Genomic DNA, 22,502 nt, shown 5'->3' with positions numbered 1-22,502 from the left:
AGGTAAAAAATCACCATCGCTGTCACGTCCTATAATTCAATTAATGAGGTGATAAAAACCATATTAAAGGACAATTTTACTGAAGGCGAAAATAAGACCAAATTTTTTAAAATAACTAAATAATGTTACAGGGTAAAAATCATATTGATATTTTCCAAATAAAAACGAAGTAAAAAATAAGTTGATAAATGTTTTGAAGCTATTGTGATGTTGCTACACTCATTACTCTTGTGCATAACTTTGATTTTTCAATTTTTAATCCTCGTGACCTACAGACTAGTTCCTAAAATAAATAATGGAAAAGGGTAATTAATACTTCCTGTATACATCTCTATCTCTAATATGCAGCCCGAGCCAGAACGCAACAGTCAGCTGTTATTTAACTTTAAGGATAAAAAAATGGTTTATGACAGGGATACAAGAGGCGCGCGCCTCTAGTTGTAGCGCAGAAGAGAAATAATCTTTCAAAAGAAAAATGAATGAACTGCAAATGTAATTCATTATATTATACACATTATAGATGCTTAATGTTTTACATTCTGTAATTTTTTGTATAAACCCTCAGGGATAAAACATGATCCACAATGACCAATGCCAAAGAAAAAAATAATATGCTGGATTGTGCATAACATAAATAGCCTGGTGTTCTTTATGGAAGAACAAATTGGATGGGAAGGACATTTGGTCCGTATTAGGCATAGCTCTTGCTAAGCTCCAGGCACCATCAGTCCATCATGCAAACCTCATTTTAATCATGTAAACTAAGCAAAAGCATTGAAATAAATAGGATCGGCTTCTTTGATTGCTTCGCCTGTCAAAAATGGGAAGGGGGAAAAGGTTAAGACCGTTCTCCAAGCCTCAAGCAAAGCAGAAATTAAATTTTTTTATCTCGTGATACCTATGTAATAAGGTGTACGCTCATGACAACAGACGATTTTTTAGTGAGCATCTCCAGGTATATTCCTTGTAATTTTGACAAAGCAGGAGAAGGATAACACTGCTGGGAGATGAAGGAACCTGTGCTCCTAAAGCCATGTAACTTTTAAGCATCTACACCACGTAAACCAATTGACTAGTTGAAACAACATTAGCATTGTGCAAAAAATTGGCCTTGCAGAATTTTCTTGAACTATCAACTTTCATGATAAAAATAGTTCTTCGGATTCCATTGGAGATGTCCAATACCGCAGCAGTGCTTCTACAGTTAACCTCCGAGTGGCGCTAAGCATTGAGATAAAAAACCGACAACCATCAATCTTATACTCTTCAAGAGGATTTCTATGGCCAAAGCTCCTAATGTTCACCTGTCACAACTCTGAGATAAGCCTTTAGCTGGTAAGAAAGCCCAAATATTTATGAGAGCAAAAGGAATATTACCGCAGAGCTGAGTTTATTCATGTTTACAAGATGATCTCTCCAGAAACAATCAAGAGTTTGCAAAAGAACAGCTCTCTGTAACAAAAAATATTAAATAAAATAAATATTTTACTTTTTTTAAGATAGAGAAACTGAAAACTCACTAGACATAACAAGCAGCAACTAGAATACAGTGAGCCAAAACATGTAATAGAAAATAATCTTACAATGCATATGGTATCAATGCAAAATTTACCATTTGGACAAAACACAAAAGGTTGTCCAAATTTGCAAAGGAAAGAGCGTAATGTTCGTATACAGATCCCCTTAAATCAATAGAAAGGGAGGAGCATTCATCACAGTGAAAAAAAGTATCAAATACTAATTACTAACAACCATTGGGATAGTTTTATTCATTAGTTCTGTAGCAAGACTCTATTTCCTTTTCTACTTTAAAGGATAGGCAATGACTGTGTAGGACGGTAGGATTACTATTGCAGCATCATTTCCCAACAGTACAGATGTTGGATAATAACTTTGTAAATCTAATATCTCCAAGTAATTGTCAAAAATCAAAATTTCCTTGTGTTTACGGTGTAGATGTTTAGGATAGAAAAACAGTAGGTAATACTGATGAGCAAATGGTGTAAAACTTAAGGCACCCTCACTTCATTTCCTCTTAACTTAAGGTAAACTATTGTTCTAACTTCTAAGGGCTCTATGTTAATTTCCGTCCTAGGTCATTATATCAAAATGGTTCTTTAGAACCTATTTTCAATTTTTCATTGCCTAGTTGCAGCTGATAGTACGTAGGATCTGTTTGCACAAATTTATCTTGAAACACTTGAAAAAAAAATGAAACAGGTTTACCAAAAGCTTAGCTTATGCGTAAGTTAAAAATCAGATTTTAGAGAAAATCTAGAAAAAAGTTTCAAAAATTAACTTGTGCATAAATTAGTTTTTAGCTTCTTCATTTCAATTTTTCTTCTAATTTTTTTCTACTAGAAGTGGTTATGACTAATCCTAACATAGAGATACTACCTCTGATCCTTAATATAAAAGTTTAAAGCATAGTTTAAAAGAAATAGGTAGTCCTTTTTACAAGGCATTTTATAGTTTCTATGAAGCATTGAATTTCTTTTCCGTCTTTGTTCCTAATAAATATTAAGAATGTGTTTGTTTTATTAATAAATAACAAGAAGATGATTTTAAGTCATTAGGTAAATTTGTAAGTTGGTAAGATGGTAACACTGTTTTAAAAAATAAAGAAAATCAACTGAATTAATTATTTTTATTGGTCCATGTGATTATGTTAGAAGTCACTTATATTCAGGATCGGAGCGCACTAAGTATTATGTTTTAATATTGGTTTTGAAATCTTTGGATGCAATTGCACTGAAATGAAATGATCCGAGTACGGTACTAACACAACTTTTTGTACGATTGCAGCCATTTTTGGCGTTAGTAAATATACCGACAACAATCAAAATATTCAATTTCAAGAAAAAATAGTTGAATAGAATATCTTACCTCAATTTCCTTTGCATGTCTCTCATCATAACCAGACTCTTCAACAACATTTAAATAAGAAGCAATCAGAAAATCTCCAAGATACTTGCGAAGAAGATTAGAAGTGGTTTGGTACTTCCCATTCCTACATTTTGCTAATGATCAGTAAGTACTAGAACTCCATTAAACTTCTATAATCCACAGTAAATTAAGTAATTTACCCAATTAAATCATCTGTGCAAATAGCAAGCCATCGTCTTAATGATGAGCTCTTCCTGTGTATTCCCCTGAAGGCATTTGGAGGTGCTGGCATATTTGGAAGAGAAAAGTTTACAATATCAACTGAACTCACATCATTCAGTAGCCCAAGTGAATTAAGCAAAGTGTGATCACTAATTCCTCCAAAAGATTCTGCCAGAAACATTTGAGCGTATCTTTAGAAAAAGTAAAAGTTGATTTAGCCAAACACAGAAAGTAAAGAGATATTTGTGTAGATCAAATTGAAGGGTCATAGCTGTAGCAAACAAGCCTACCATGCAACAGCTTTCCACCAACAGTCACGAACTCTTTCAAGAGCTTACTCAAACCCCAGCTACGTGGATGCTACAAAATCCATTGAAAGCAATGGATTAAAGGAATTCATGAATAGAGATATACAAAATGCTAGAGGAAAGGTTGAACCACCTTCACTGGATCAATATTATTGAAGACGATCTCGTCAACCACTGCTTGCATGTACCTATAAGCAGTACACACAAATCTAAGAAGGGAGGAAAGAGCAGTAGAAAAGAAAATATAATTTCATAAGAATAAACCCCAATCACAAAAGGTGAACAAAAGTCAATAACTCTTATTTCATTCTTAACAGTCAACACCCTAGTAAGTAAAAGACCCAAGCTAATTCAGCATCCTTTTCTAGGCAGGTCAGGATCCCTAACAGTAGTTTTTTTTCTGGGATAAATGATTAATACTATTATGTTATAACTTATAAGCTGAAAGAAAAGGTCCAACACTGCTAACTCTTGTGCATTATATGATTAATTCACATTTTATATTACTTATTGAGCCCCAACTCAGACTCTGAAGGTAAAGTTATAATTTATATCATAGTATGATAGTATCAAGACAATATTAGTAGAGTATGGTTAGAACTTAGGTTTTTAATGAATACACGAAATTATAATTAGGATAGTGGCAAAAGCAAGGACATAAAAGAAATAACTGTTTCAGGCCAGGGTAGTGATTCATATCAAGAACTGAAATTGTTCATGCTCCAAAGAAATAGTAAAGACTTGGAATAGATATTTAGCTGGGAAGATTGAGTCTGACCATTCCTCAAATGAATTTCATCCTAATATTGAATAATAAAATAAGACATCAAAATGCAAGATTGTTTCAACAAATAGAATGAAACACAAGGGCCATTAAAGTTTAAACTAAAAATAAAAGAACCTGAAAAATAGCTAAAAATTAAAACGATAAAAGTGATGTGGCCTCATACCTATCAGTATAAATAACAGTAGAACATAATTGGGATTCCCTGGCAGAACAAGATTCATCATCCCTCACAGAATTTGGACTTTAGAGTCTAACTCAATTTTACAAAACCAACTTATAATGTGAAGACTGGACAAAATTCATGTGCTGTATTGAATTTTAATCCATATTTCTAGTTGATGTGAGATTCAACGCCACTCATGATATTACAATTAAGGCAACTCCCTAAGAGGCCACAGCTAAGACTGGATCAGAGTGACCACAATTAAGGAAAATTTCCAACATTCCCCCACTCCTCACACCCACCTAGGCTACATGCCTAGAGTGTGGCAATGTAGTTGGCAACAGTGGATCCAGAATAAGACTTGATTCCAACATAGAATTTGGACTTAAGATTTAATTCAGCTCTAAAACAATGATTTACAAGATGAGAAGTGTTCAAGCTTTATAAGCTCTATTCATGTCATGTCTCTAGTTGATATGGAACTAAACACTGCTTTTTGAAATTTCAATTAAGGAGGCCTCCAAAGAGGCTGCAACTAAGGTCGGTTACGGATGACCACAATTAAGGTGGCATTCCAATAACCTTTGATAGACATTATCAAATGGGATAGGCACAAGATGCTTGGCACTATAGGTTTAGAAGAAGGCTAGCAGTGAACTATAGGTTTACTAGATGAGCTGTATACAGTATTAATTACAAAACAGAATCATCTACTTTAGAGCTAATTAATACTTTACAGTCACCTACAGGGCAGTAATAATAGCTTAAACTACTCATCATATATGTCTTAAACCTAACAGCAACGATTGAGAAATTTAAAGGCACTCACTGGCGTATGTGTTGGGAACAGCTTTCATCATCTCCTGTCAGGATTAATTGCCTTAGATCATAAACATGCTTTCGTTGCACCTTAAAAAAGAATAATACAAAAACAAATTAGTTGATAATGATTTTGCAGACTTGAAGACAACTTACAATTCTGTTCTAGATAGATGGGTGACCTTTTATTCAACGACAAAAGAGCATGCTCGCCTACTTTCAAGTTTAATCTAACAAGTGTTTTAAAAAATTGAGATATATGTGTGTGTGTGTATATATATATATACATACATATCCACAGTTAAACGTTCGTGAATGTGACTCACATAAAGTCCTCAGAAATTTATTTCTCAATGATATTTTAATTTTAGATTCTGGTTACTTTATAAACAGGAGATGGCTCAAAAATTAGATATTGGGAGTAAGAGTGATGTCCCTTCTTAGATTTCTTTGTCCATTACTGCTCACAATTCTCCTATCAAAGATTTGTTTACTTTACATGATCCTGGAATTTCCATATTTTAATAACCCAATATGATAGATAAGCTAATAAACTTCAGCCCCTCTTGGCCTTACTTGATTGTGCTCTTTTCTTTCTTAATCTTGATATGAGAATACGAACCAAAAATTCTACTGTTCTTTTTCCAATATTACTTTTAGTTTCTCAAACCTTCTCCCACAAGCTTGCCTTGGATGTGCCAACCTGGAATTCTAAAGCTTCTTCTAAGGTCAAAACATTCTGTTATAATACTAATGACATTCTGCAGGTTAGATGGCCCATATTGCTTTCTCTCAGCTGATATATATGTCATGTAGATCGAAATCTGAAATTGGGCCCGTTTGTGATTCCTTTGGAATAAACTATTTTTTGTATTTTCAGAGTGTTTGGTTTGTACTAATTAATTTGATCAATTTCTATAGATTCCTTTTCGGGGATTTGGCAAGAAGAAGCAAAATGAAATCAAGTGACAAAGTGTGCCAAGGAAAATGTGTGTTGAACCCTGTATCTGTTTTATATTTCAGAGAAGATGATGCTATTACAGTAGTCAATAGCAGTATGCCGGATCAATTGACACCAAGTGAAAACTTTTGCACCTACACATGTTAATAATTGTCTATAGAACATGAAGTTAAAAAATCCAACTTTCAAAACGAAATTTTTGTAAAGCAAATCAAGTTCACAAAGTTTTATTCAAATTAAAAGCTGATTATTACTTCATGCAATACCTCAATTTTAGAGATAATGTGCTATTTAAAATACAAATAAATGTTCATTGCTAGATATCATACCAACAAATGTCCAATTCAGGTGAAAATTGACATACTTAATAACACAAAGATAATGTCAATGGTTTGACTGTTAGATTGATTATAAAAAGTTATTAAGTGGTATAAATTGAATTTTCTTGACACAAGGTATCCTGTCTTGTGGGTGTGAGACTATTAGTCTGTTCAATAACTTAATACCAGTTCCCATTATTATTATATATTAATTCTACTTAATAATTACATTTTTTTATTCATAAATTTAGCTATATTGATACGTTAGTGTAAATATCACACTTTCTACTATTGGTTAAAATTGATTGAAAACTACAAAATCACGAGTGAGACTCGTTAAATAAGTGAGACCCTCAAAATTGTGATTTTTAATAAATTTAAGAAAGTGTATTCAAAAGATTGTGTTCTTAGCATTTCTCTCTTAAATATTGTAGAGTACTTTATAGTTTTATAATAGTTTAACATATGATTAATAATGTTGGTTTTTATATTTTAGAAGGATAAGAGATATATTATGTGAAGGAGCTTCAACAATAATTTAATTCAAGGACTCTATATATAGAAAGAGAAAATGTAACAAAAATCAAATACTAACAATATTTCAATCTTCCTAAATCTAAAAAATAATATGATATCTTTCTTTTATCTAAGCAATGTTTTTAAAATTGAAACATTACAAAAAAAAACTTCTAAAAACTAGTTCAAATTCCAAATATTTAGGCATATATTCTCAACACTCTTCCTTGCCTTAATATCCCTAAAGGCTCAATTTGAATTTCAAATTTAAAATTTGATCTCTTTTTTATGCTTGTTTTCTTCCTCTTTTTTCTTGTAATTCTTATTCTAATATGAGACCACATCTTAATTCAATTTGATCTTCTTTAATGCATTTATTCTTTTATCAACTTCATTTTCATTGTTTCTTGTGGACTGTGATTGCAGTGCTATCGCGTGGTATTGACTACTACTGATACTATTGCAAGTTATTCTTAATAATTGAACAAAGCTTGCCATGGAATACAAGTCTGTTTCATTCCAGAATGTATTCATAATTTCAGTTTTCCTAAGTTGAATCAATATAGAATATGACAATAGAAGTTATTACTTAGAGTAGACAACATGTAACTAATTGCATAACCTCGCTGGAATGTGTGTTTTTGAAACACCTCTAAGTAATCGAAACATACCTCCAATACTTCATCAAACTCAACGAGGTTCTTTCTTATGCCAAAGAAGAATTTTTCTGCATTGATTTGCAGCGCCAAAAGCTATAAAAAAAGCATTGGAAAGATGAAACTCTTTAAGCACAGCATATGACAGACACATGAATAAAAAAATATGGGAAAAGAGACCACATGGAAAAGAAAGTATGTAAATAGAAGAACAATCAATATTTTATTGTATTGGTTAATAAAGAAGAAATTTATCATGAAAAAAGAGAAACAAAAGAGGAGAAAAGCAGAGTTAAGGGCCTGTTTGTTTCCAATTCTTGAAAACAGTTTTCTGATTTTAAAAACAAGAAAAAAAAATGGTTTGATGAATAGCTTCTGAAAGTTGTTTTCAAAAGTAATACTTCTTTCTTTCAGTTGTTAAAATAAAATAAAAAACTAGAAAATCTTATAAGTTATTTTGGTTTTCTACTTTCGGTTTTCTATTATTCATGTACTTCTTTGCACTATCCCGTCTTCTTTCCCCATTCCTAAAATCTAGAAATTAATTTTTAGTTTTTGAAAACTAGTTTATAAAATTACTTTTAAAAACTAAAAAACAAGAAAATGATTAAACACCCTAAATTCTTCTTAGACCAAATATTTACTTATCAAACATAATAATTTCAATAATAAATAGATAATAACCTGCTTTACAATGGCATCACCCTCAATTGGCAAATCCTCATCATTTGTAATCTTTGAGATGAGTCTCACAGCCCATTCAGTATCAAAATTGAACTTCTGAAACATCTCATCCTGCAAGCTATACCATGATGAGATAGTGTGAGAACTAACTGACATCACTTTATTAGTAAACCACACCCAGTAATCCTGCTCCCCTCAAAATTCAGTACTAAGAAGAAAATAGTATTCAATAGTTCATCCATAAAACTCAAGGTTTTTCCATTTTAAGCCAAAAATTAAGACATCAATCCAAATTTATACATCAATAGTTAAATAAAAAACAAAGTATATTGAAACTTCAAATGCACAGATAGAAAGAAATTTTAATTTGACCTTCCAATTCCTTTCAGATTTTATATCAACCAACAAAATTGTTCTTGAAACAAAAGTGTTCATTATCAGCCCAGAAATAAATCAGAAAATTTAATGACCAAGGTTATCAAACTCGAGAGTCTATCTCGACTCGTAGACTCGCAAGAGTTTACTTCAGATAAAAAAAATTAATAATAAAATTATTCAAAGTAATTAATTGCACAACACTAAAACAACCACATTTAGTAAATGCTACAAAGTATCCCAAATATTGTTGCACATATGCACTCCAACTAAAATAGAACTGTAGCCTAACTAAAAAAAACTACAGCCCAACCAAAAAAAAACATATGCAACCCAACTTAAAAAAAACTGCAGATATACACTCCTACTTAAAAAAGAACTGCAGTGTCTACCCTAATTTTCCCAACTTAAAACAAAATGTCTTGCTGCAAACAAAACAGAGGGAGCACGGTTCTCTCTACCCCAATATTAGATGACCACCGAAACACAGCACTGAGATACGATGAGGGGTTTGGTGGCATGAGGGTGAGTCATTCTATGGAAGAGTGGTTGTTGGGCTTAATTGTCGCACAACAAGGTGATGCCACTGATTGTGATTGTCAGCCAGAAAAAGCTCGCCAAAAAGTTGTCAGCTAGGAACAGTGACACTGGCTGCGGTGAACAATGAAACACAAGGGAAAAAGAGAAATACAAGTTTCAAGAAACTTACACCTATGAGTAGTGGGTCCACAAGAAAAACATGAATTAGGGTTCCCTTCTCATTAGACTAAATATCATGTTGAAAAGAGAGAAACTGAGAATGCATATAATTTTTGTGTGCTTAGAACACATCAGAGAGAGGAGCAACAAAAATTCAATAATATTCCTAATATCATCAATTGATCATAATATCATTAATTACTATATATCTATAGGATTCTAACACATCTACAAGATTATAACACTTCCCTTTTCCAATGCCTTGTTGCCATGTATTCATTTTGTCTTCAATTTACAATATCAGTGTGTGTGGTTTGGCATTTGAAACCTTGGATCCACGTTTGAGATGTAAAAAATGGGAGCTACTGAAAGTAGTTTCAGCTTGGATGTGGATCACATCACGTTTAATTAATTCAATGTCAAACCAAACATGCACTTATCACATCATCCAAAAAACAATTACAGCACCCAATAATCAAAACAACAGTTTGCCTATGAGTAAGATTGAGAATTGAGTAAGTGTACGATCACTACCTGACCATAAATCGTGTTGATCCTGGATCCCCTTGCCTTCCTGCTCTGCCACGCAGCTAGATAAAAGATTATTACAAGATGTGAGAACAATCGTGCTAAAAAATTATATTTTTACGAATAAATGGAGAAGAGGATAAGTTTTCCATGATTGAGGTACTTAAAATAGCTAAGTAGAACTTCAGTATACTGTCCCAAACTCTCGAGAAGCCCAAATAATATCCTATTGGACGTGTAGGTGCTAATATTTGTTAGATGTTTCAAATATGTCTACCCTATATGTTTTTTGTATATATACAAGTAAATAACACTTTGATACCAAGCTAACATTATTCATGATCGGACAGTAACTGTATATAAAAAATTCCTTGTATATAGCCAAATCAGTCAAGGAATCACATCATTGGAGCTGAAACCAAATTAGCCATGGATTGCCAAATTAGTTAAGGAGTCCGATCATAGAATCTGCCCTATAATTATCTGTCTGCAGAAGTTAAAGACACACAAGTTCAGAAAACAATAACAATCAAATGACATATGGTTATATCCAAAGTTAAATGTCTCTAACAGACTTCACATTATGCAGGCACTGTTCCCCCTTTCTGCCATCACACACAGTAAGGATTCTTTATGGGAAATAGCTTTTCCCAGTTCAAAACAATTTAACACTTTACTCCCTAACTAAATAAAGGATTTCACAAGGATTATATAAGAATGCTAGACTTTGACATCTCCCATCCATTAATCATCCAAAGCAAGCAATACAGAAAAAACATGTTGGAATGTTAGACTTTTACCATGCTAAGTACTGTAAGGACCAAGTCAGAGCAACAACCTTTAAGGAAACCATAAAAAAGAAAGGGTCAAAGGGTAACAGTTTAACAGGAAGTTAGGAGAGCTAGTTGATTCAGTTTTTCCCTATAAATGAACATCGTTTAGGTAGAAAGGAGACTTTCGGGAAATATTGTTGAAGATTACAGTGCAAAGAGTAATATCCTTTGGAGAGGCACTTGTATACCATGGTTCTTGGCTTGTAATGAGCTTTCAGAAATAGAGGAAATTCAGAATATTTTTCTCCTTGTGTACTTTTATCTCTTGTTAGGCTTTAACATTTTTAATTCTGAAAAGGGGTTCTTAGCAAGTACCCACCTGGTTATCTATTCTCCGGGACTCATGTAAAGATGTACCAATCACATGAAGTCCCCCAAGCCTTTTTACCTCGGAACCTTCATTCAAACAGTGTTCTTCACAATCCTTCAAAACTGACAGATAGGCTAGTGCTACAGTTGGACCAAGAGGGTAGACCTCAGATTCTTCATTAGCAAGCTTCTCCAGCTCTTCCAAACTATATGAAATATTCATTTCAATAGCCTCCAAGATAAAAGATTTAGCCTTCTCATATGTCCAACTTTTACCCTCACTTTTGGATACATATTTTGCTGAATAATTCATGTTGCAAAGAATACAACACAAGTTAAAAGCATGTAATTATGACGAAAATAAACATAATTTCATCTGAAACGAGAAAATTTCTCAAGTAGAACCACCGACCCATTAGGGTTGTCTTAGCCAGTAAGGCCATTGATGATGAACCAACCTTTATCTTTGGAAGCACCTATATCAAAAGATTCATTGAAAAACTGAAAGTTTAAATAAAGAAAATTAATATACAATAGGTAAAAGACATAATTACCATTTGTGAAATAGCTTCCTCTGCAAGTTCAATGTTTTTTGGATCCTCCCGTGTCAAAAATGAAATTAAGCTATCCTCTATAATTTCTCTGGCAAGCATCTATATAGACAAGGAAGAAAATGTATAAAGTCATTTCTTAGATCCAACTCATGTCAAATGGGTGGGGGGTGACAGCTCAGTTGCACTTTATTTCAGTTAGTTTGGAATGTGTGCAATTTTGGTTTCTCAATTTTTTTGGAGCTAATCCCCTACCCACATTGATTTCCTTCTACTTCCAATTATTATTTTCTATCCAAATATTTGGAGGTGTATAATGGAATTGGGATATGAAATATTGTGAAAGTTTAAACATATGAAATTGAGTGGAAACTTAACGAAATTTGAAGAATTTTATAAGATATGAACCAGGGTTTGATGAAAAGAAATTTAGGATCTTTTTATTTTGGGTGAAATTGATATTTTGGCTGCTGGGTTTTGTACAAAAAAAAATCAATTCAATTCAATTTGTAAATATTTTTAGTAGAAAAAGAGAATTTGAGGGGTTTGGATAGAAGAAACGAAAAGGGGACCAAATTTTATTAAATGGCTCGAAAAACCTCAGTAGAAACAAATCAGAGAATCCAATTTAGAGGGACCATAAATATAATTAAGCCAATAAAAACCACCTGCTTAAAAAAGTAATAGAATTTATTTTTTTTTCTAGACCATTTAGGCAGTCATAGACAAAGTATGCTAGGTCATATTGTTGTCACAACCTAGCCACAAATAAAAAACTTATTCGGAAACCTACTTTTGGATTTCCTCCGAGGATTATATCTGTGCCCCTGCCGGCCATATTTGTAGAGAGGGTAATGGCATGTTTCCGTCCTGCTTGTGCAACAACTTCAGCTTCTTTTGCAGCATACTGCATTAAATGAGGCGGAAGAGGGCTAGTCAGGTAAGCAAAACTTTAAAGTTGAAACACTAAGTCGTGGAAAAAAAAAGATAGCATATGCTTTTGAAGGTACCAACAATCTATAATTTCACAAACCTTGGGTCTAGCATTCAGAACATTATGAGGAATATTCCATTCCCTAAGCAGACCAGACAAAAGCTCTGAATTTTCTACACTGCATATGGAAAGAGAATGAAAGACAATCATTCTACAAAGTCGCAAGACTTGACTATAAGAACAGGAAAGCTTATGTATAAACATTTGCAATATATATCCCAGATAAGTAAAGAATCCAATGTAAATAGTCAACAATGACAACATAAGTATCATGATGATGGGGAAAAGGTAGCTTAATTTAAACAAAGATAGGTAAAGAAGAGCAAGATTTAAAACTATACCACTGAAAAGACATACACTGATACCAAGACACATAATCATCAAAACTTAAGCAAATTAAATTCCATTTGTTCAATAATAATGTAACACAAAGAGAAGATGGTTGTCAAGAATCAAATCCCCCAAAAGTTTATGTTCTTAGAAGAATGCAAAACACATCTCAGTGATAGACAGCATCCATTATTACAGCCATAATACTTACCTAGTAGTCCCAACTAAGACAGGCCGACCTTGTCTAAACATATATTCAACTTCTCGGCGAACTTGATCCCATTTCCCACGAGCAGTCTTGAACAATTTATTAATAGAAAAATCATACACTTTGTTAAAATAATGATTTTTGTCATGGAAAAATGATTGTATTGAAACTACAGATACTTATGAAGCCATTAAATGGCATACAGCAAAAGCTTGAATTGGTAAATCATTTCGAATATTAGGAAGATTTGTGGGCACTTCAATGACTGGCATCTGAAACATTTTTAAGAACTCCTTCTCCTGCAACGATGTATATTGCCATCATGAACTGATAAAAGCACAAATTGTAATAGTTAAACTTTAATGCAATGTCAGAACTATATAAATCTTTACTTCTGTTTTGGCAGTTCCAGTCATTCCTGACAACTTTGGATAGAGCTTGAATAATGACTGGTATGTGATCTGTGCCACAACAAGAGAATCTGCCTGTGCATGTTTAAACCTTTGAAATTTAGAATCAATTAATTATGACGAGAATTGTCATGATACAGAAATCAAAGAACCCACATATATACCTGAATCTTCAAACCTTCCTTTGCCTCCACAGCCTGGTGAATCCCCTCAGACCATCTCCTTTTCTCTTCAACTCTCCCAGTCAGCTGAGAAATTTTCAAAATTTGATTCATCATATTATTAAGAAAACTAATAGCAAACAAAAGAAAATGAAAAAATATCTGTTTAATTAATAAATGAAAATGAAAGATTCAAACTGTTACTAGAAATACAAGAAACAATAATGTATATAAAACTATTCATTTGGTTCAACCTGATAACTTGATAATTACTCCTCAATATGGCACCAAAGCCTCTAATGACCAAATTGTTAATAATTTTATTTTTTCCACCACTATTATTCATAATTAAATTAAATTCAGCACAAGGTAAAATCATCTCGCCAGCAGTCCAGACTTCAGGCCCAAGGGGCTCTTGAAAGTGGGAATATGTTAGAGATTATACTAAAAAAAGTTAATTCAATGCATTACCAACCAAAATATTTTTGGAATAGTTGGTCCTTGACAAAATATCTTAGCCAAGCATATTTACTGTTGAAATATTAAGCAAATGCATATATTTAATGTGCTCAAGCTTGAGTTGTTTTGCACAACCCTGTATTACATAGTAGAATATAGCCATCCTATTTTACAGTGTATAAAAACAGAAACTTGCATTTATATTGGGCATAGTTTTCCAAATATCCTCCAGTTTTATCATATAGTAACAGTACAACGGGTTTGAGTTGTCCTACAAATCAGACAAGGTGTACAAGCTCCAGGAAATGTCATTGATCATGTATTTCACTAGTTGTTAAACTTGAACCCAAGTTTTAGACAAATGTACACGAGTTTTAATTTTGTTAAGCGTTGTATCCAATTAGCAAAGAATAATGAATTATAAATTTAGACTTAAATATATTTGTATTCCTTTTAAATATGATTTGATAAACTATAGGAAAGAGCAAGACATTGAACTGAAACTTTTTTTCTAAGACAGCACAATGTTTTATTTATAGAGAAAACAAAATCAATACAACAAATAGAGGAGATTCTCTAATAATAAAGATATAATATGAGAATAAATAAAATTGTTTCTAATAATGCATATAAACAACAAACACTAAGGTAGCAAGTTAAATGCATGTCATGTCAATAATAAATAGTGACGAGGAGTAGGTATCATCTTCAAACTTTTTAAATTTGTAAGACTAAAGCCAACACAACATGAATAAAAGTGATAAACCAAATTAAGTTATATTTACAAATTACAAGGACTAAAAACATATTTTACCCTAAAATTTATAATATTATGAGATTACATCAACGGGATGGAATTACTGACTTCTTCATTGTGTGATGCATTTAAACTCTGGGCGTGAGGCCAACGTTGCTAATTCTCAACTGTATTATTTACTTTATTCTCTAGTACTCCAATTTTGTAATCTGCTCAAATATGAAGATAGCAAACAGCATATAAGCCGCAAACCCAATTTGCAGGTACCATTTCTCAGCATCAAAATAGCCTCTTTAAACCCATTCTATTGCCTTCAAAAGCGACCCACTTAGCCCTCAAACAACTTCAATAACCATTCATTCTCATCTTGCTAACTCTTAGAATTTGGGCTTAGACAGAAATTCACTCAAAAGCTACCTCATGAGGCGAGGGTTTCCCTCCACTCGCATACATTATTTTTTATCATATCATTAATCAATGTGGGATCTTGATTAGGACTTGGGTATTATGGAATGCCAAAGTTTCACATTGAGTAGTATGAAATGCTCAGTGGAGTATTTATGTTATTCCCCTTTGCTTTTGAGGGTAGGTTTCTCAAATACTTGGGTGCTTATCAAATCTCTAACACATTCCCCTTACACCAAAAATTAAACATTTCAAACATGAACTTTAAATATTTTGACATTTGTGAGTAGTAGAATAAAAACCACTAGAATAAGCTCTGATATAAGAGTTTGGGTTTAAACCTAACTAAACCCCAAAAACTAATTCACAAGGTGATGGTTGCCCTCGCTAACATTACTTTTTGCTGTATCAATAGTCAACCAGATATCCTACCCTTGGATCATAAAAAACCTAACCTAGCATATTCATATCATAAACTTTCAACTGTCCTAAATAACAGAAGAGTGTTGTCCCATAACAAGGCTGAGGCATGTCATAAATAAAATTCAAATCATGACCTACAATTTCATGAATCAGAAGCTAAGTATATCACATCCAATTAGGTTACAGATGATGTTTTCGGCATAACAGAAGGGAGATTTTATGTGCCTGCACATTAAGCAAGGGCGGACAATTAGTAGCCCCTAGTACAGTTTGTCACCATTCTAAAGAGACCCTTAGGTTAACCCAGTTTCCACTGTTTTTGTTTGAAATCAACATATCTCATACAAAGTGAATGCATATCAAGTATATACACTAAAGCATCAAGTCTGCTCACACTTCTTTAGACAATGCAAAATTTATAAAATCAAAGGTATATACTGCCAGTGAATTTAGAACAAAAATGGACTACTGTAGCATGTAAGATTTCAGAGTACAAAACAACAAGCTTGTAAAACAAAATACAATATGTGTATGCATACATTTGTTAAAAAAATAAAATAAAACGTTTTCTAGGATGTCAATCAGTACATTTTTCTCTACTTCAACTAATCAATTGCTGTCACTGAACCCCCTCTCTGAATCGTTGAAAGAAAAGTATCTTATTGTAGCCACGAGTTTCTCCTAAAATGAATTTTAGAAAGCAAAAGAACTGACATGTGGCCAAGAATCACAATCCATAACTGATGTTTGTCCCCCAAATATCCAGTTTTAAAATTAAAAAATCTACTACTTTGAGAACCAAGGAGGAAAAGAAGTAACTTCATTTCTCCAGTAACCTTGCATTGGCAACCAGTATGCCCAACAAAAAGTCATGTTACTCATGTTGTGTGTCTGTGTCCTACTACAATACAATTATTTGAATTTGGTGTCACATGATGGGCCGGGTATTGTTAGGACATGACCTCCTATTACAAAGGTCCATGAAAGAAATAAAGAAGAGAGAAATACAGCTATTTGATTTAATTCAAGTAGCTAAGAGTTTGTTAGTTGTTGTTATGGAATGTTGTATATACACACACATATGTATACATATATGCTTTTGCAAGTTTTGGGAAGGGTAGAGAAAATATTATAAGTGGGAGGAATCTGGACCCTCAAAGAGCCAGTGGAGCTGTATCTGTCTTTGTTTTGTTAATTGAAAGCATTATTCACAGTTCTCTTTTCCATCAAAGAATTCTCTTCTTGTAATCCTAAACGGAAATATCTTTCCACTTTACTTATCCACCCCATAACATCTTCTCCCTCAAAGACAAGAATATGCAATTGCCTCCATCTATGACAACTCTTAATTCCCAAGAACGCGTCTCCTACTGACTCCTCCGGTGCAATCTCATTTGAAACCCTCTAGTTTATGGTATTTACTGCACTCGCACTTTTTCCACTTCCCTCTTTCACAAATCTTTCAACAATCTTTTCCAATCGTTGTGAATCCTGTTGCACAAGAGGGGCATCCCAATACGCATCAATTTGGGTCAATCTTGAATCTAATCTTTCTTCAAATCCTTCCAGTAACTGAAGACCACAAGCTAAAGCCCTCCCCAAAGCTTCCACTCTTTACTCCATCATTCTTGTGTTCACCATGAGTAGCACCCACAGAGCCCGGATTGAGCTTTGATACTAGTTTATAGAAACTAGATCAGAAAACTCAAAAGAAGATAATTCTCAAATGGAAAAGAGAACTTAATTCTTTCAATTAACACAATAAAAATAGATACAACTCTACTGGATCTTCAAGGGTCCAGATTCTCTACCCATACCAAAACCCGCAAAAGCATATATATACAACTTCCCATAAAACAAGGGGTGGCAATGCGGGCTGGCCCGCCCTGCATAGGCCCACCCCGCACTTGGCCCGCCCTGCATAGAATTTGCGGGCTGATTTTTCTAGCCCGCCCCACATAAGGGTTGGCCCGTGGGCCTGTGGGCCAACCCGCATAAGAAATATTTAAAAAAAATTAATTAAAATTTTGATTTTTTTTATTTAGATGCATTAGGTAAATGGTCTCATAATATTATTTTCATGAGACATGCGTAGTAAGATGTTATAAAAATTTTGAAATGTCAAATATGAGGCTACGTGAAGAAAATATGGGGTGCAGAAAAAAATTTATACATTTTAAAGTTGTGCGGGTTATGCGGGCCAACCCGCCCCGACCCGCACTTGGCCCGCGCAGGGGGTGGGTTATGCGGGGCGGGCCTATGCAGGCCAGCGGGTTGAAATAAGCAACCTGCCCCACGTTTTTTTCAGCGTACCGCGGCACGGCCCGCCCCACTTTGCCACCCCTAAAAACAACTACAAACTATCAGCTACTTGAATTAAATCAAAATAGCTGTATTTCTCTCTCCCTTGTTTCTTCTTTCAAATACCTTTGTAGTAGGAGGTTGTGTTCTAACAGTGTCCCTGTGTCATTTTTTGTTGCCAATCTTTGCTTGCATACGTAAGTAAAATGTGCATAATATTAAAAGCCTAAAGAAGCCTTGAATGTATTACCTCATTGATAATCAAAGCCTTTCCATCTCTGACCATGTATTGCACATCTCGACGATAGAATTCTTTAGCTTTTATAGCATTCATCACAAATCTGCAGTAACTCAACTCTTACCACTCATGTAATTTAACTGATTGGACAGGAATTTACAATTCCAACATTTTAGCAAGAAACTTCACATGAAGCACCCCGTCTAAATAAATATAACAATTATGATCATAATAAATTAATCTAGATCTCAAGGAAAGTGTATGCACCCAAAAAATTATGATTACAAATATAAGTTGTAAATACATAAATATATAAAGCACATTTTACCGGGGTGTCATTTACATATATGTCGAGGGATCAGGAGGTTTTACTATATTAATGTCTAATTTTTCATGCTATTTTGTTTTCATTTTATTTTTGCTTTTTTAAGGAGGACAGTCCCTTTTCAATATTATTATTTTTAACTGAATAAATTTATTCTTTTGTCATTTAAAAAGATAAGAAAAAAACATAACAGGTAATTGTGATGTTAATGTTATACAATTCATCAAAAAGAGAGAGCATAATGGAAACAATGAATAAAGATATGCTGAGATTAATGCCAAACTACTTTTGGCCAAACAACCATTGGGATTACAAAACAAGTAAACACCAACCAATGTTAAATGAACAACAAATTATTAAAGTATAAGAATATTCACCTTGCCCAGGGATCATTTTCATCCCAAAGGTCATTAGTTTCTAAAGCCATTTCGGCAAGAGCAATTCCTTCCTCAGTCAACTCCACAGAATTATCTTTAAGCTCCATTTTGTAATGCTGTTAATAAAATAAAATCAGTGTATAGAACTATCTGAATAAACTGATCAGAATGGGAAAACGGAGAAAAACAGAGTAAATGACATTATGAAGTGCAAGAGAATGTACTCACAATGCCCTGTATAAGCAGTTCAGCTACTTTTGCAGCTACAGGGAATCGTGCAGCATCTTTACTAGCCTGCAAAAAAGAAGGAGAAGCAGTCATCTTTCATTGAGCTTGACCAGTTGAAATATTCTTTTTAATACTGCCAACCTGGTTATGAAAGAGGATGGTAATGATTTGGCGATCCACAACAAGAAAAATTAAAAATTAATGTTATGCCTACCTCACCACTGATTAACAAAGGATTTCTTCCCTCGTCTATCAAGACAGAATCCACTTCATCAACGATTCCAAAATGAAAGGGCTTTGGCCTGCTTTCATGTATAATAGTCAGCAGTAACCAAACATATTCCAAACCAAAAGAAAAAGAAGAAAATAACTTAGTTCTTCCCAAGTAATACACTCTACCATCTCATCACAAGTTGTTCACGATTTCCAGCCAGATTATCACGCAGATAATCAAAGCCAAGCTCCTAAGGTAAGAAAAGGACAAAAAGGAAGAAAGAAAATAATATAAGTAAAAAATAAATGTACATCTAAAAGCAAATAATATAAGTAACAGACAAGTGCAATTACCGAATTATTGGTATATGTTATATCACATCTGTAGTTGATTCTTCGTTCTTCAGCATTCATTCCTCTCTGTGCATGCAAACATCAGATCACCAAGTTAAAAGAAGGTCATGCAGTGCGTTTTCACAAATTGATTAATAAAAAACTTCATTACTAGACCCAGCCCATTCGTATATTACATCCATAAACATGTGCTCTTATCTATCTCACCACCAAACACATAGCAGATGAAAACAAATTTATCACCTGCAGAGAAAAATTACCTGAACAAGACCGACAGAGAGACCTAAGAAACGATGAACACGTCCCATCCATTCAGCGTCACGCTGAGCTAAATAATCGTTAACAGTTACCACTGCAAAGAAATCAAGAATTAGAGAAATTTATTTCTCGAGATGCCAAGTGCTGGCACCGGAAGAAACTCCCCAAGCTATTCAAGCTTCTAGAGTGTTGGCAGTAACACATACCATGAACACCCTCACAGGTTAGGGCATTTAGATAAGCAGCTAGTGTGGAAACCAAGGTTTTACCCTCCCCGGTTTTCATCTCAGCAATGGAACCATCATGCAGCACTGCCCCACCAATAATCTAACACCAACAAAATTCATTATTCAGTGCCCTAGTCCTGAGTGAGTCCAAGCCAAACATGCAAAAGAGCACAATATAAGAGATATACACACGCAAGTCAATGACAGAATGAAACCTGGACATCGAAATGGCGCATTCTAAGTTTTCTCCAAGCAGCTTCACGAACAACAGCGAACGCCTCTGAAACATTAACTACGATTCAATACAAACAAAGTTCATAAAACAATCGAGCAATGATGCAACAGCATAAAAGAGTAGCAAACCAGCTTGAATGTCGGCTAGCGTGGCCCCTCGCGCGAGCCGGCGGCGAAACTCGGAGGTTTTCGCGGCCAGCTGTTCATCGGAGAGCGCCTCAATCTGAGGCTCGAAGGCGTTGACAGAGTTCACGAGACGGTAGTAGTCGCGAACAACCCAATAATTCAAGCTCGTGAAGTCAGTGAAACGCTTATGAACACGGCCGATATTTTCCTACAAGGAATGAAGTGATGTGACAAGTGATTAAGGCAATTCGTCGAACAGGTATCGGACGCAGAGCTGAAACGCACCTTAACGGAGGCGACGGCGACGAGAGCGGGTGCACAACGACGTCGTCGCAGGCAAGGCCATGGAGGAACAGAAGGACGCGAGCGAACGAAGAAAGCGTTGGCGTTGGTATCGGTGGAAGTGATTCTCTGAATTGCGAAGAATGGTGGATACGAGAGCGCTGCCATAATGGTGTGTTGGTGTTTCCAACTTCAACGCATTAGCGCAATGCAAATGAGCACACGATGGTTTTCTTCGGTGGTGTTTATTACTGCCCGAGAGGACTCCGGTGACGGAAAAACAAACGCTTTGGCATTTGAATTATAAAATCAGTTTAATTTTAAATATGCTTTTGTCCTTATAATTTATTTTTATTTTATTCTTTGTAAATTTTTATTATGGAAAATGTTCCTATGAGGATGATAATTCTATCAAAACTCGATGAATTATTAGGTTCACAGTTTTTAATATAGTAAAGTCTTTGCGCACTTAATATTATTTTATGTTTCGAATAGCTAAAGCTTCCATATCTCTTCATATTGGAGTGAAAAAAATGTAAAGTATTTATACTTAGTTTCAAATAAAAGAAAAGAAAGGAAAGTGATAGGTTTTAATTAGTTACATTTTTACCTTTTGAAAAAAAAATGGCTTTTAAATAATGAAGACAAAAGTCAACAGGTCGATTATAAATAGTCAATGTTTATTTATTTAAAATATATTTAGTTTATTTAATGGAAAGATTTTTTGGATTATATAATTAGAATTCATTTTGTGAAAATAGACATTTTGGATTATATAGTTTAGAAATTTTATATAAATCTGAAAAAAGCCTCCAAATTTTATAATTTAAAATTTATTTTTTCAAAAATTAAATTTCGAATTACTTAATTCAAAATATTCTTAGAATGTGAAAAAAAAAAAAAACAGTACAGAAGAATGCCCACAATCACAAACGTATAGTAAAATGCTTCTACACTTTGTATACACCACACAAAAATCTTTAACTTGTGAAAATCGCATTTTGGAGGTGTCTTTGGAATGGCGCACAGATAGAAATCAGAAGGAGTAAGGTGAAAAAGCTAAGGAGAGTTTATGAATTATTTATTTTTTAACTGAAGAACAAAAATATAATTGCAAAAAATACTATGGGTGCAAGAACATATAGGAGAGTGCAGGAAGAAGCAGCCATAAAACTAACACCATCATCTTTCATTTATTAATTCACAGGTTTGAGCATACTGCTGCAAAGTTCTTTAGGACAGTGGAAGGCTTTTGATTTAGGTTAAGGGGTTTCTTAAACCAATCAAGTCTAGGAATATAGCAAATTGAAAGGTTATTGTAAGTATTTGTGTGGAAAGAGGGTAATGTAAATTCATGAAAACTAGACCAACGTTAAAAAAATGACAAAAACAACTTAAAGAAAATTGGTCGAAGAATCGACAAATGACTAATGAGTTAAAAACTGGAAAAACATGTCAACCAGTTTAATAAAATAATAATAATACATAATTTTAATCATGATATTATAATATTATTTAATTTTTATGATAATTATATTAATATCTGGTTCGACTTCGGTTGAAAATTTAAATCTT

At 33.7% G+C, this 22,502-nt stretch overlaps 1 protein-coding gene across 2 annotated transcripts; it reads right to left on the bottom strand.

Annotated features, from left to right (window-relative positions):
* Positions 1-480: 480 nt before the first annotated feature.
* On the bottom strand, positions 481-21,381 carry SECA2 (Preprotein translocase SecA family protein). Of its 2 annotated transcripts, none has more exons than XM_068628353.1 (31): positions 20,931-21,381; positions 20,649-20,853; positions 20,501-20,565; positions 20,265-20,385; positions 20,061-20,152; positions 19,801-19,866; positions 19,633-19,697; positions 19,448-19,535; positions 19,234-19,299; positions 19,006-19,121; positions 18,316-18,406; positions 13,724-13,807; positions 13,542-13,634; positions 13,353-13,448; positions 13,153-13,238; positions 12,651-12,729; positions 12,411-12,524; positions 11,621-11,719; positions 11,479-11,542; positions 11,077-11,366; positions 9,931-9,986; positions 8,323-8,440; positions 7,654-7,734; positions 5,196-5,275; positions 3,550-3,604; positions 3,399-3,468; positions 3,087-3,276; positions 2,887-3,010; positions 1,378-1,452; positions 899-1,304; positions 481-811 (listed from the first exon to the last, which is right to left on the bottom strand). In XM_068628353.1, the coding sequence occupies exons 1-30, from the start codon at positions 21,093-21,095 to the stop codon at positions 1,140-1,142; spliced, it is 3,159 nt and encodes a 1,052-aa protein (XP_068484454.1). In that variant the 5' UTR covers positions 21,096-21,381; the 3' UTR covers positions 481-811; positions 899-1,139. The 2 variants fall into 2 exon arrangements, with proteins under 2 accessions (XP_068484454.1, XP_090151110.1); XM_090294984.1 differs by having other exon boundaries at positions 8,323-8,433; positions 20,931-21,243.
* Positions 21,382-22,502: the final 1,121 nt, after the last annotated feature.

The sequence above is a fragment of the Phaseolus vulgaris genome, chromosome 9, assembly GCF_051622355.1.
Source record: "Phaseolus vulgaris cultivar YP4 chromosome 9, ASM5162235v1, whole genome shotgun sequence".
In the NCBI taxonomy this organism is placed as follows: Eukaryota; Viridiplantae; Streptophyta; class Magnoliopsida; order Fabales; family Fabaceae; genus Phaseolus; species Phaseolus vulgaris.
The sequence above is the reverse complement of the archived record's forward strand: the minus strand, read 5'-3'. Positions and strand labels throughout refer to the sequence as shown.

Excerpts from the sequence above, each read along its gene's own strand:
- SECA2 (XM_068628353.1), bottom strand. The coding sequence starts at position 21,095 with ATGGCAGCGCTCTCGTATCCACCATTCTTCGCAATTCAGAGAATCACT. Across the intron at positions 20,854-20,930 it reads TCGCCGTCGCCTCCGTTAAG|GAAAATATCGGCCGTGTTCA; the intron begins GTGCGTTTCAGC and ends CATTCCTTGTAG. Across the intron at positions 20,566-20,648 it reads GCTAGCCGACATTCAAGCTG|AGGCGTTCGCTGTTGTTCGT; the intron begins GTTTGCTACTCT and ends TTAATGTTTCAG.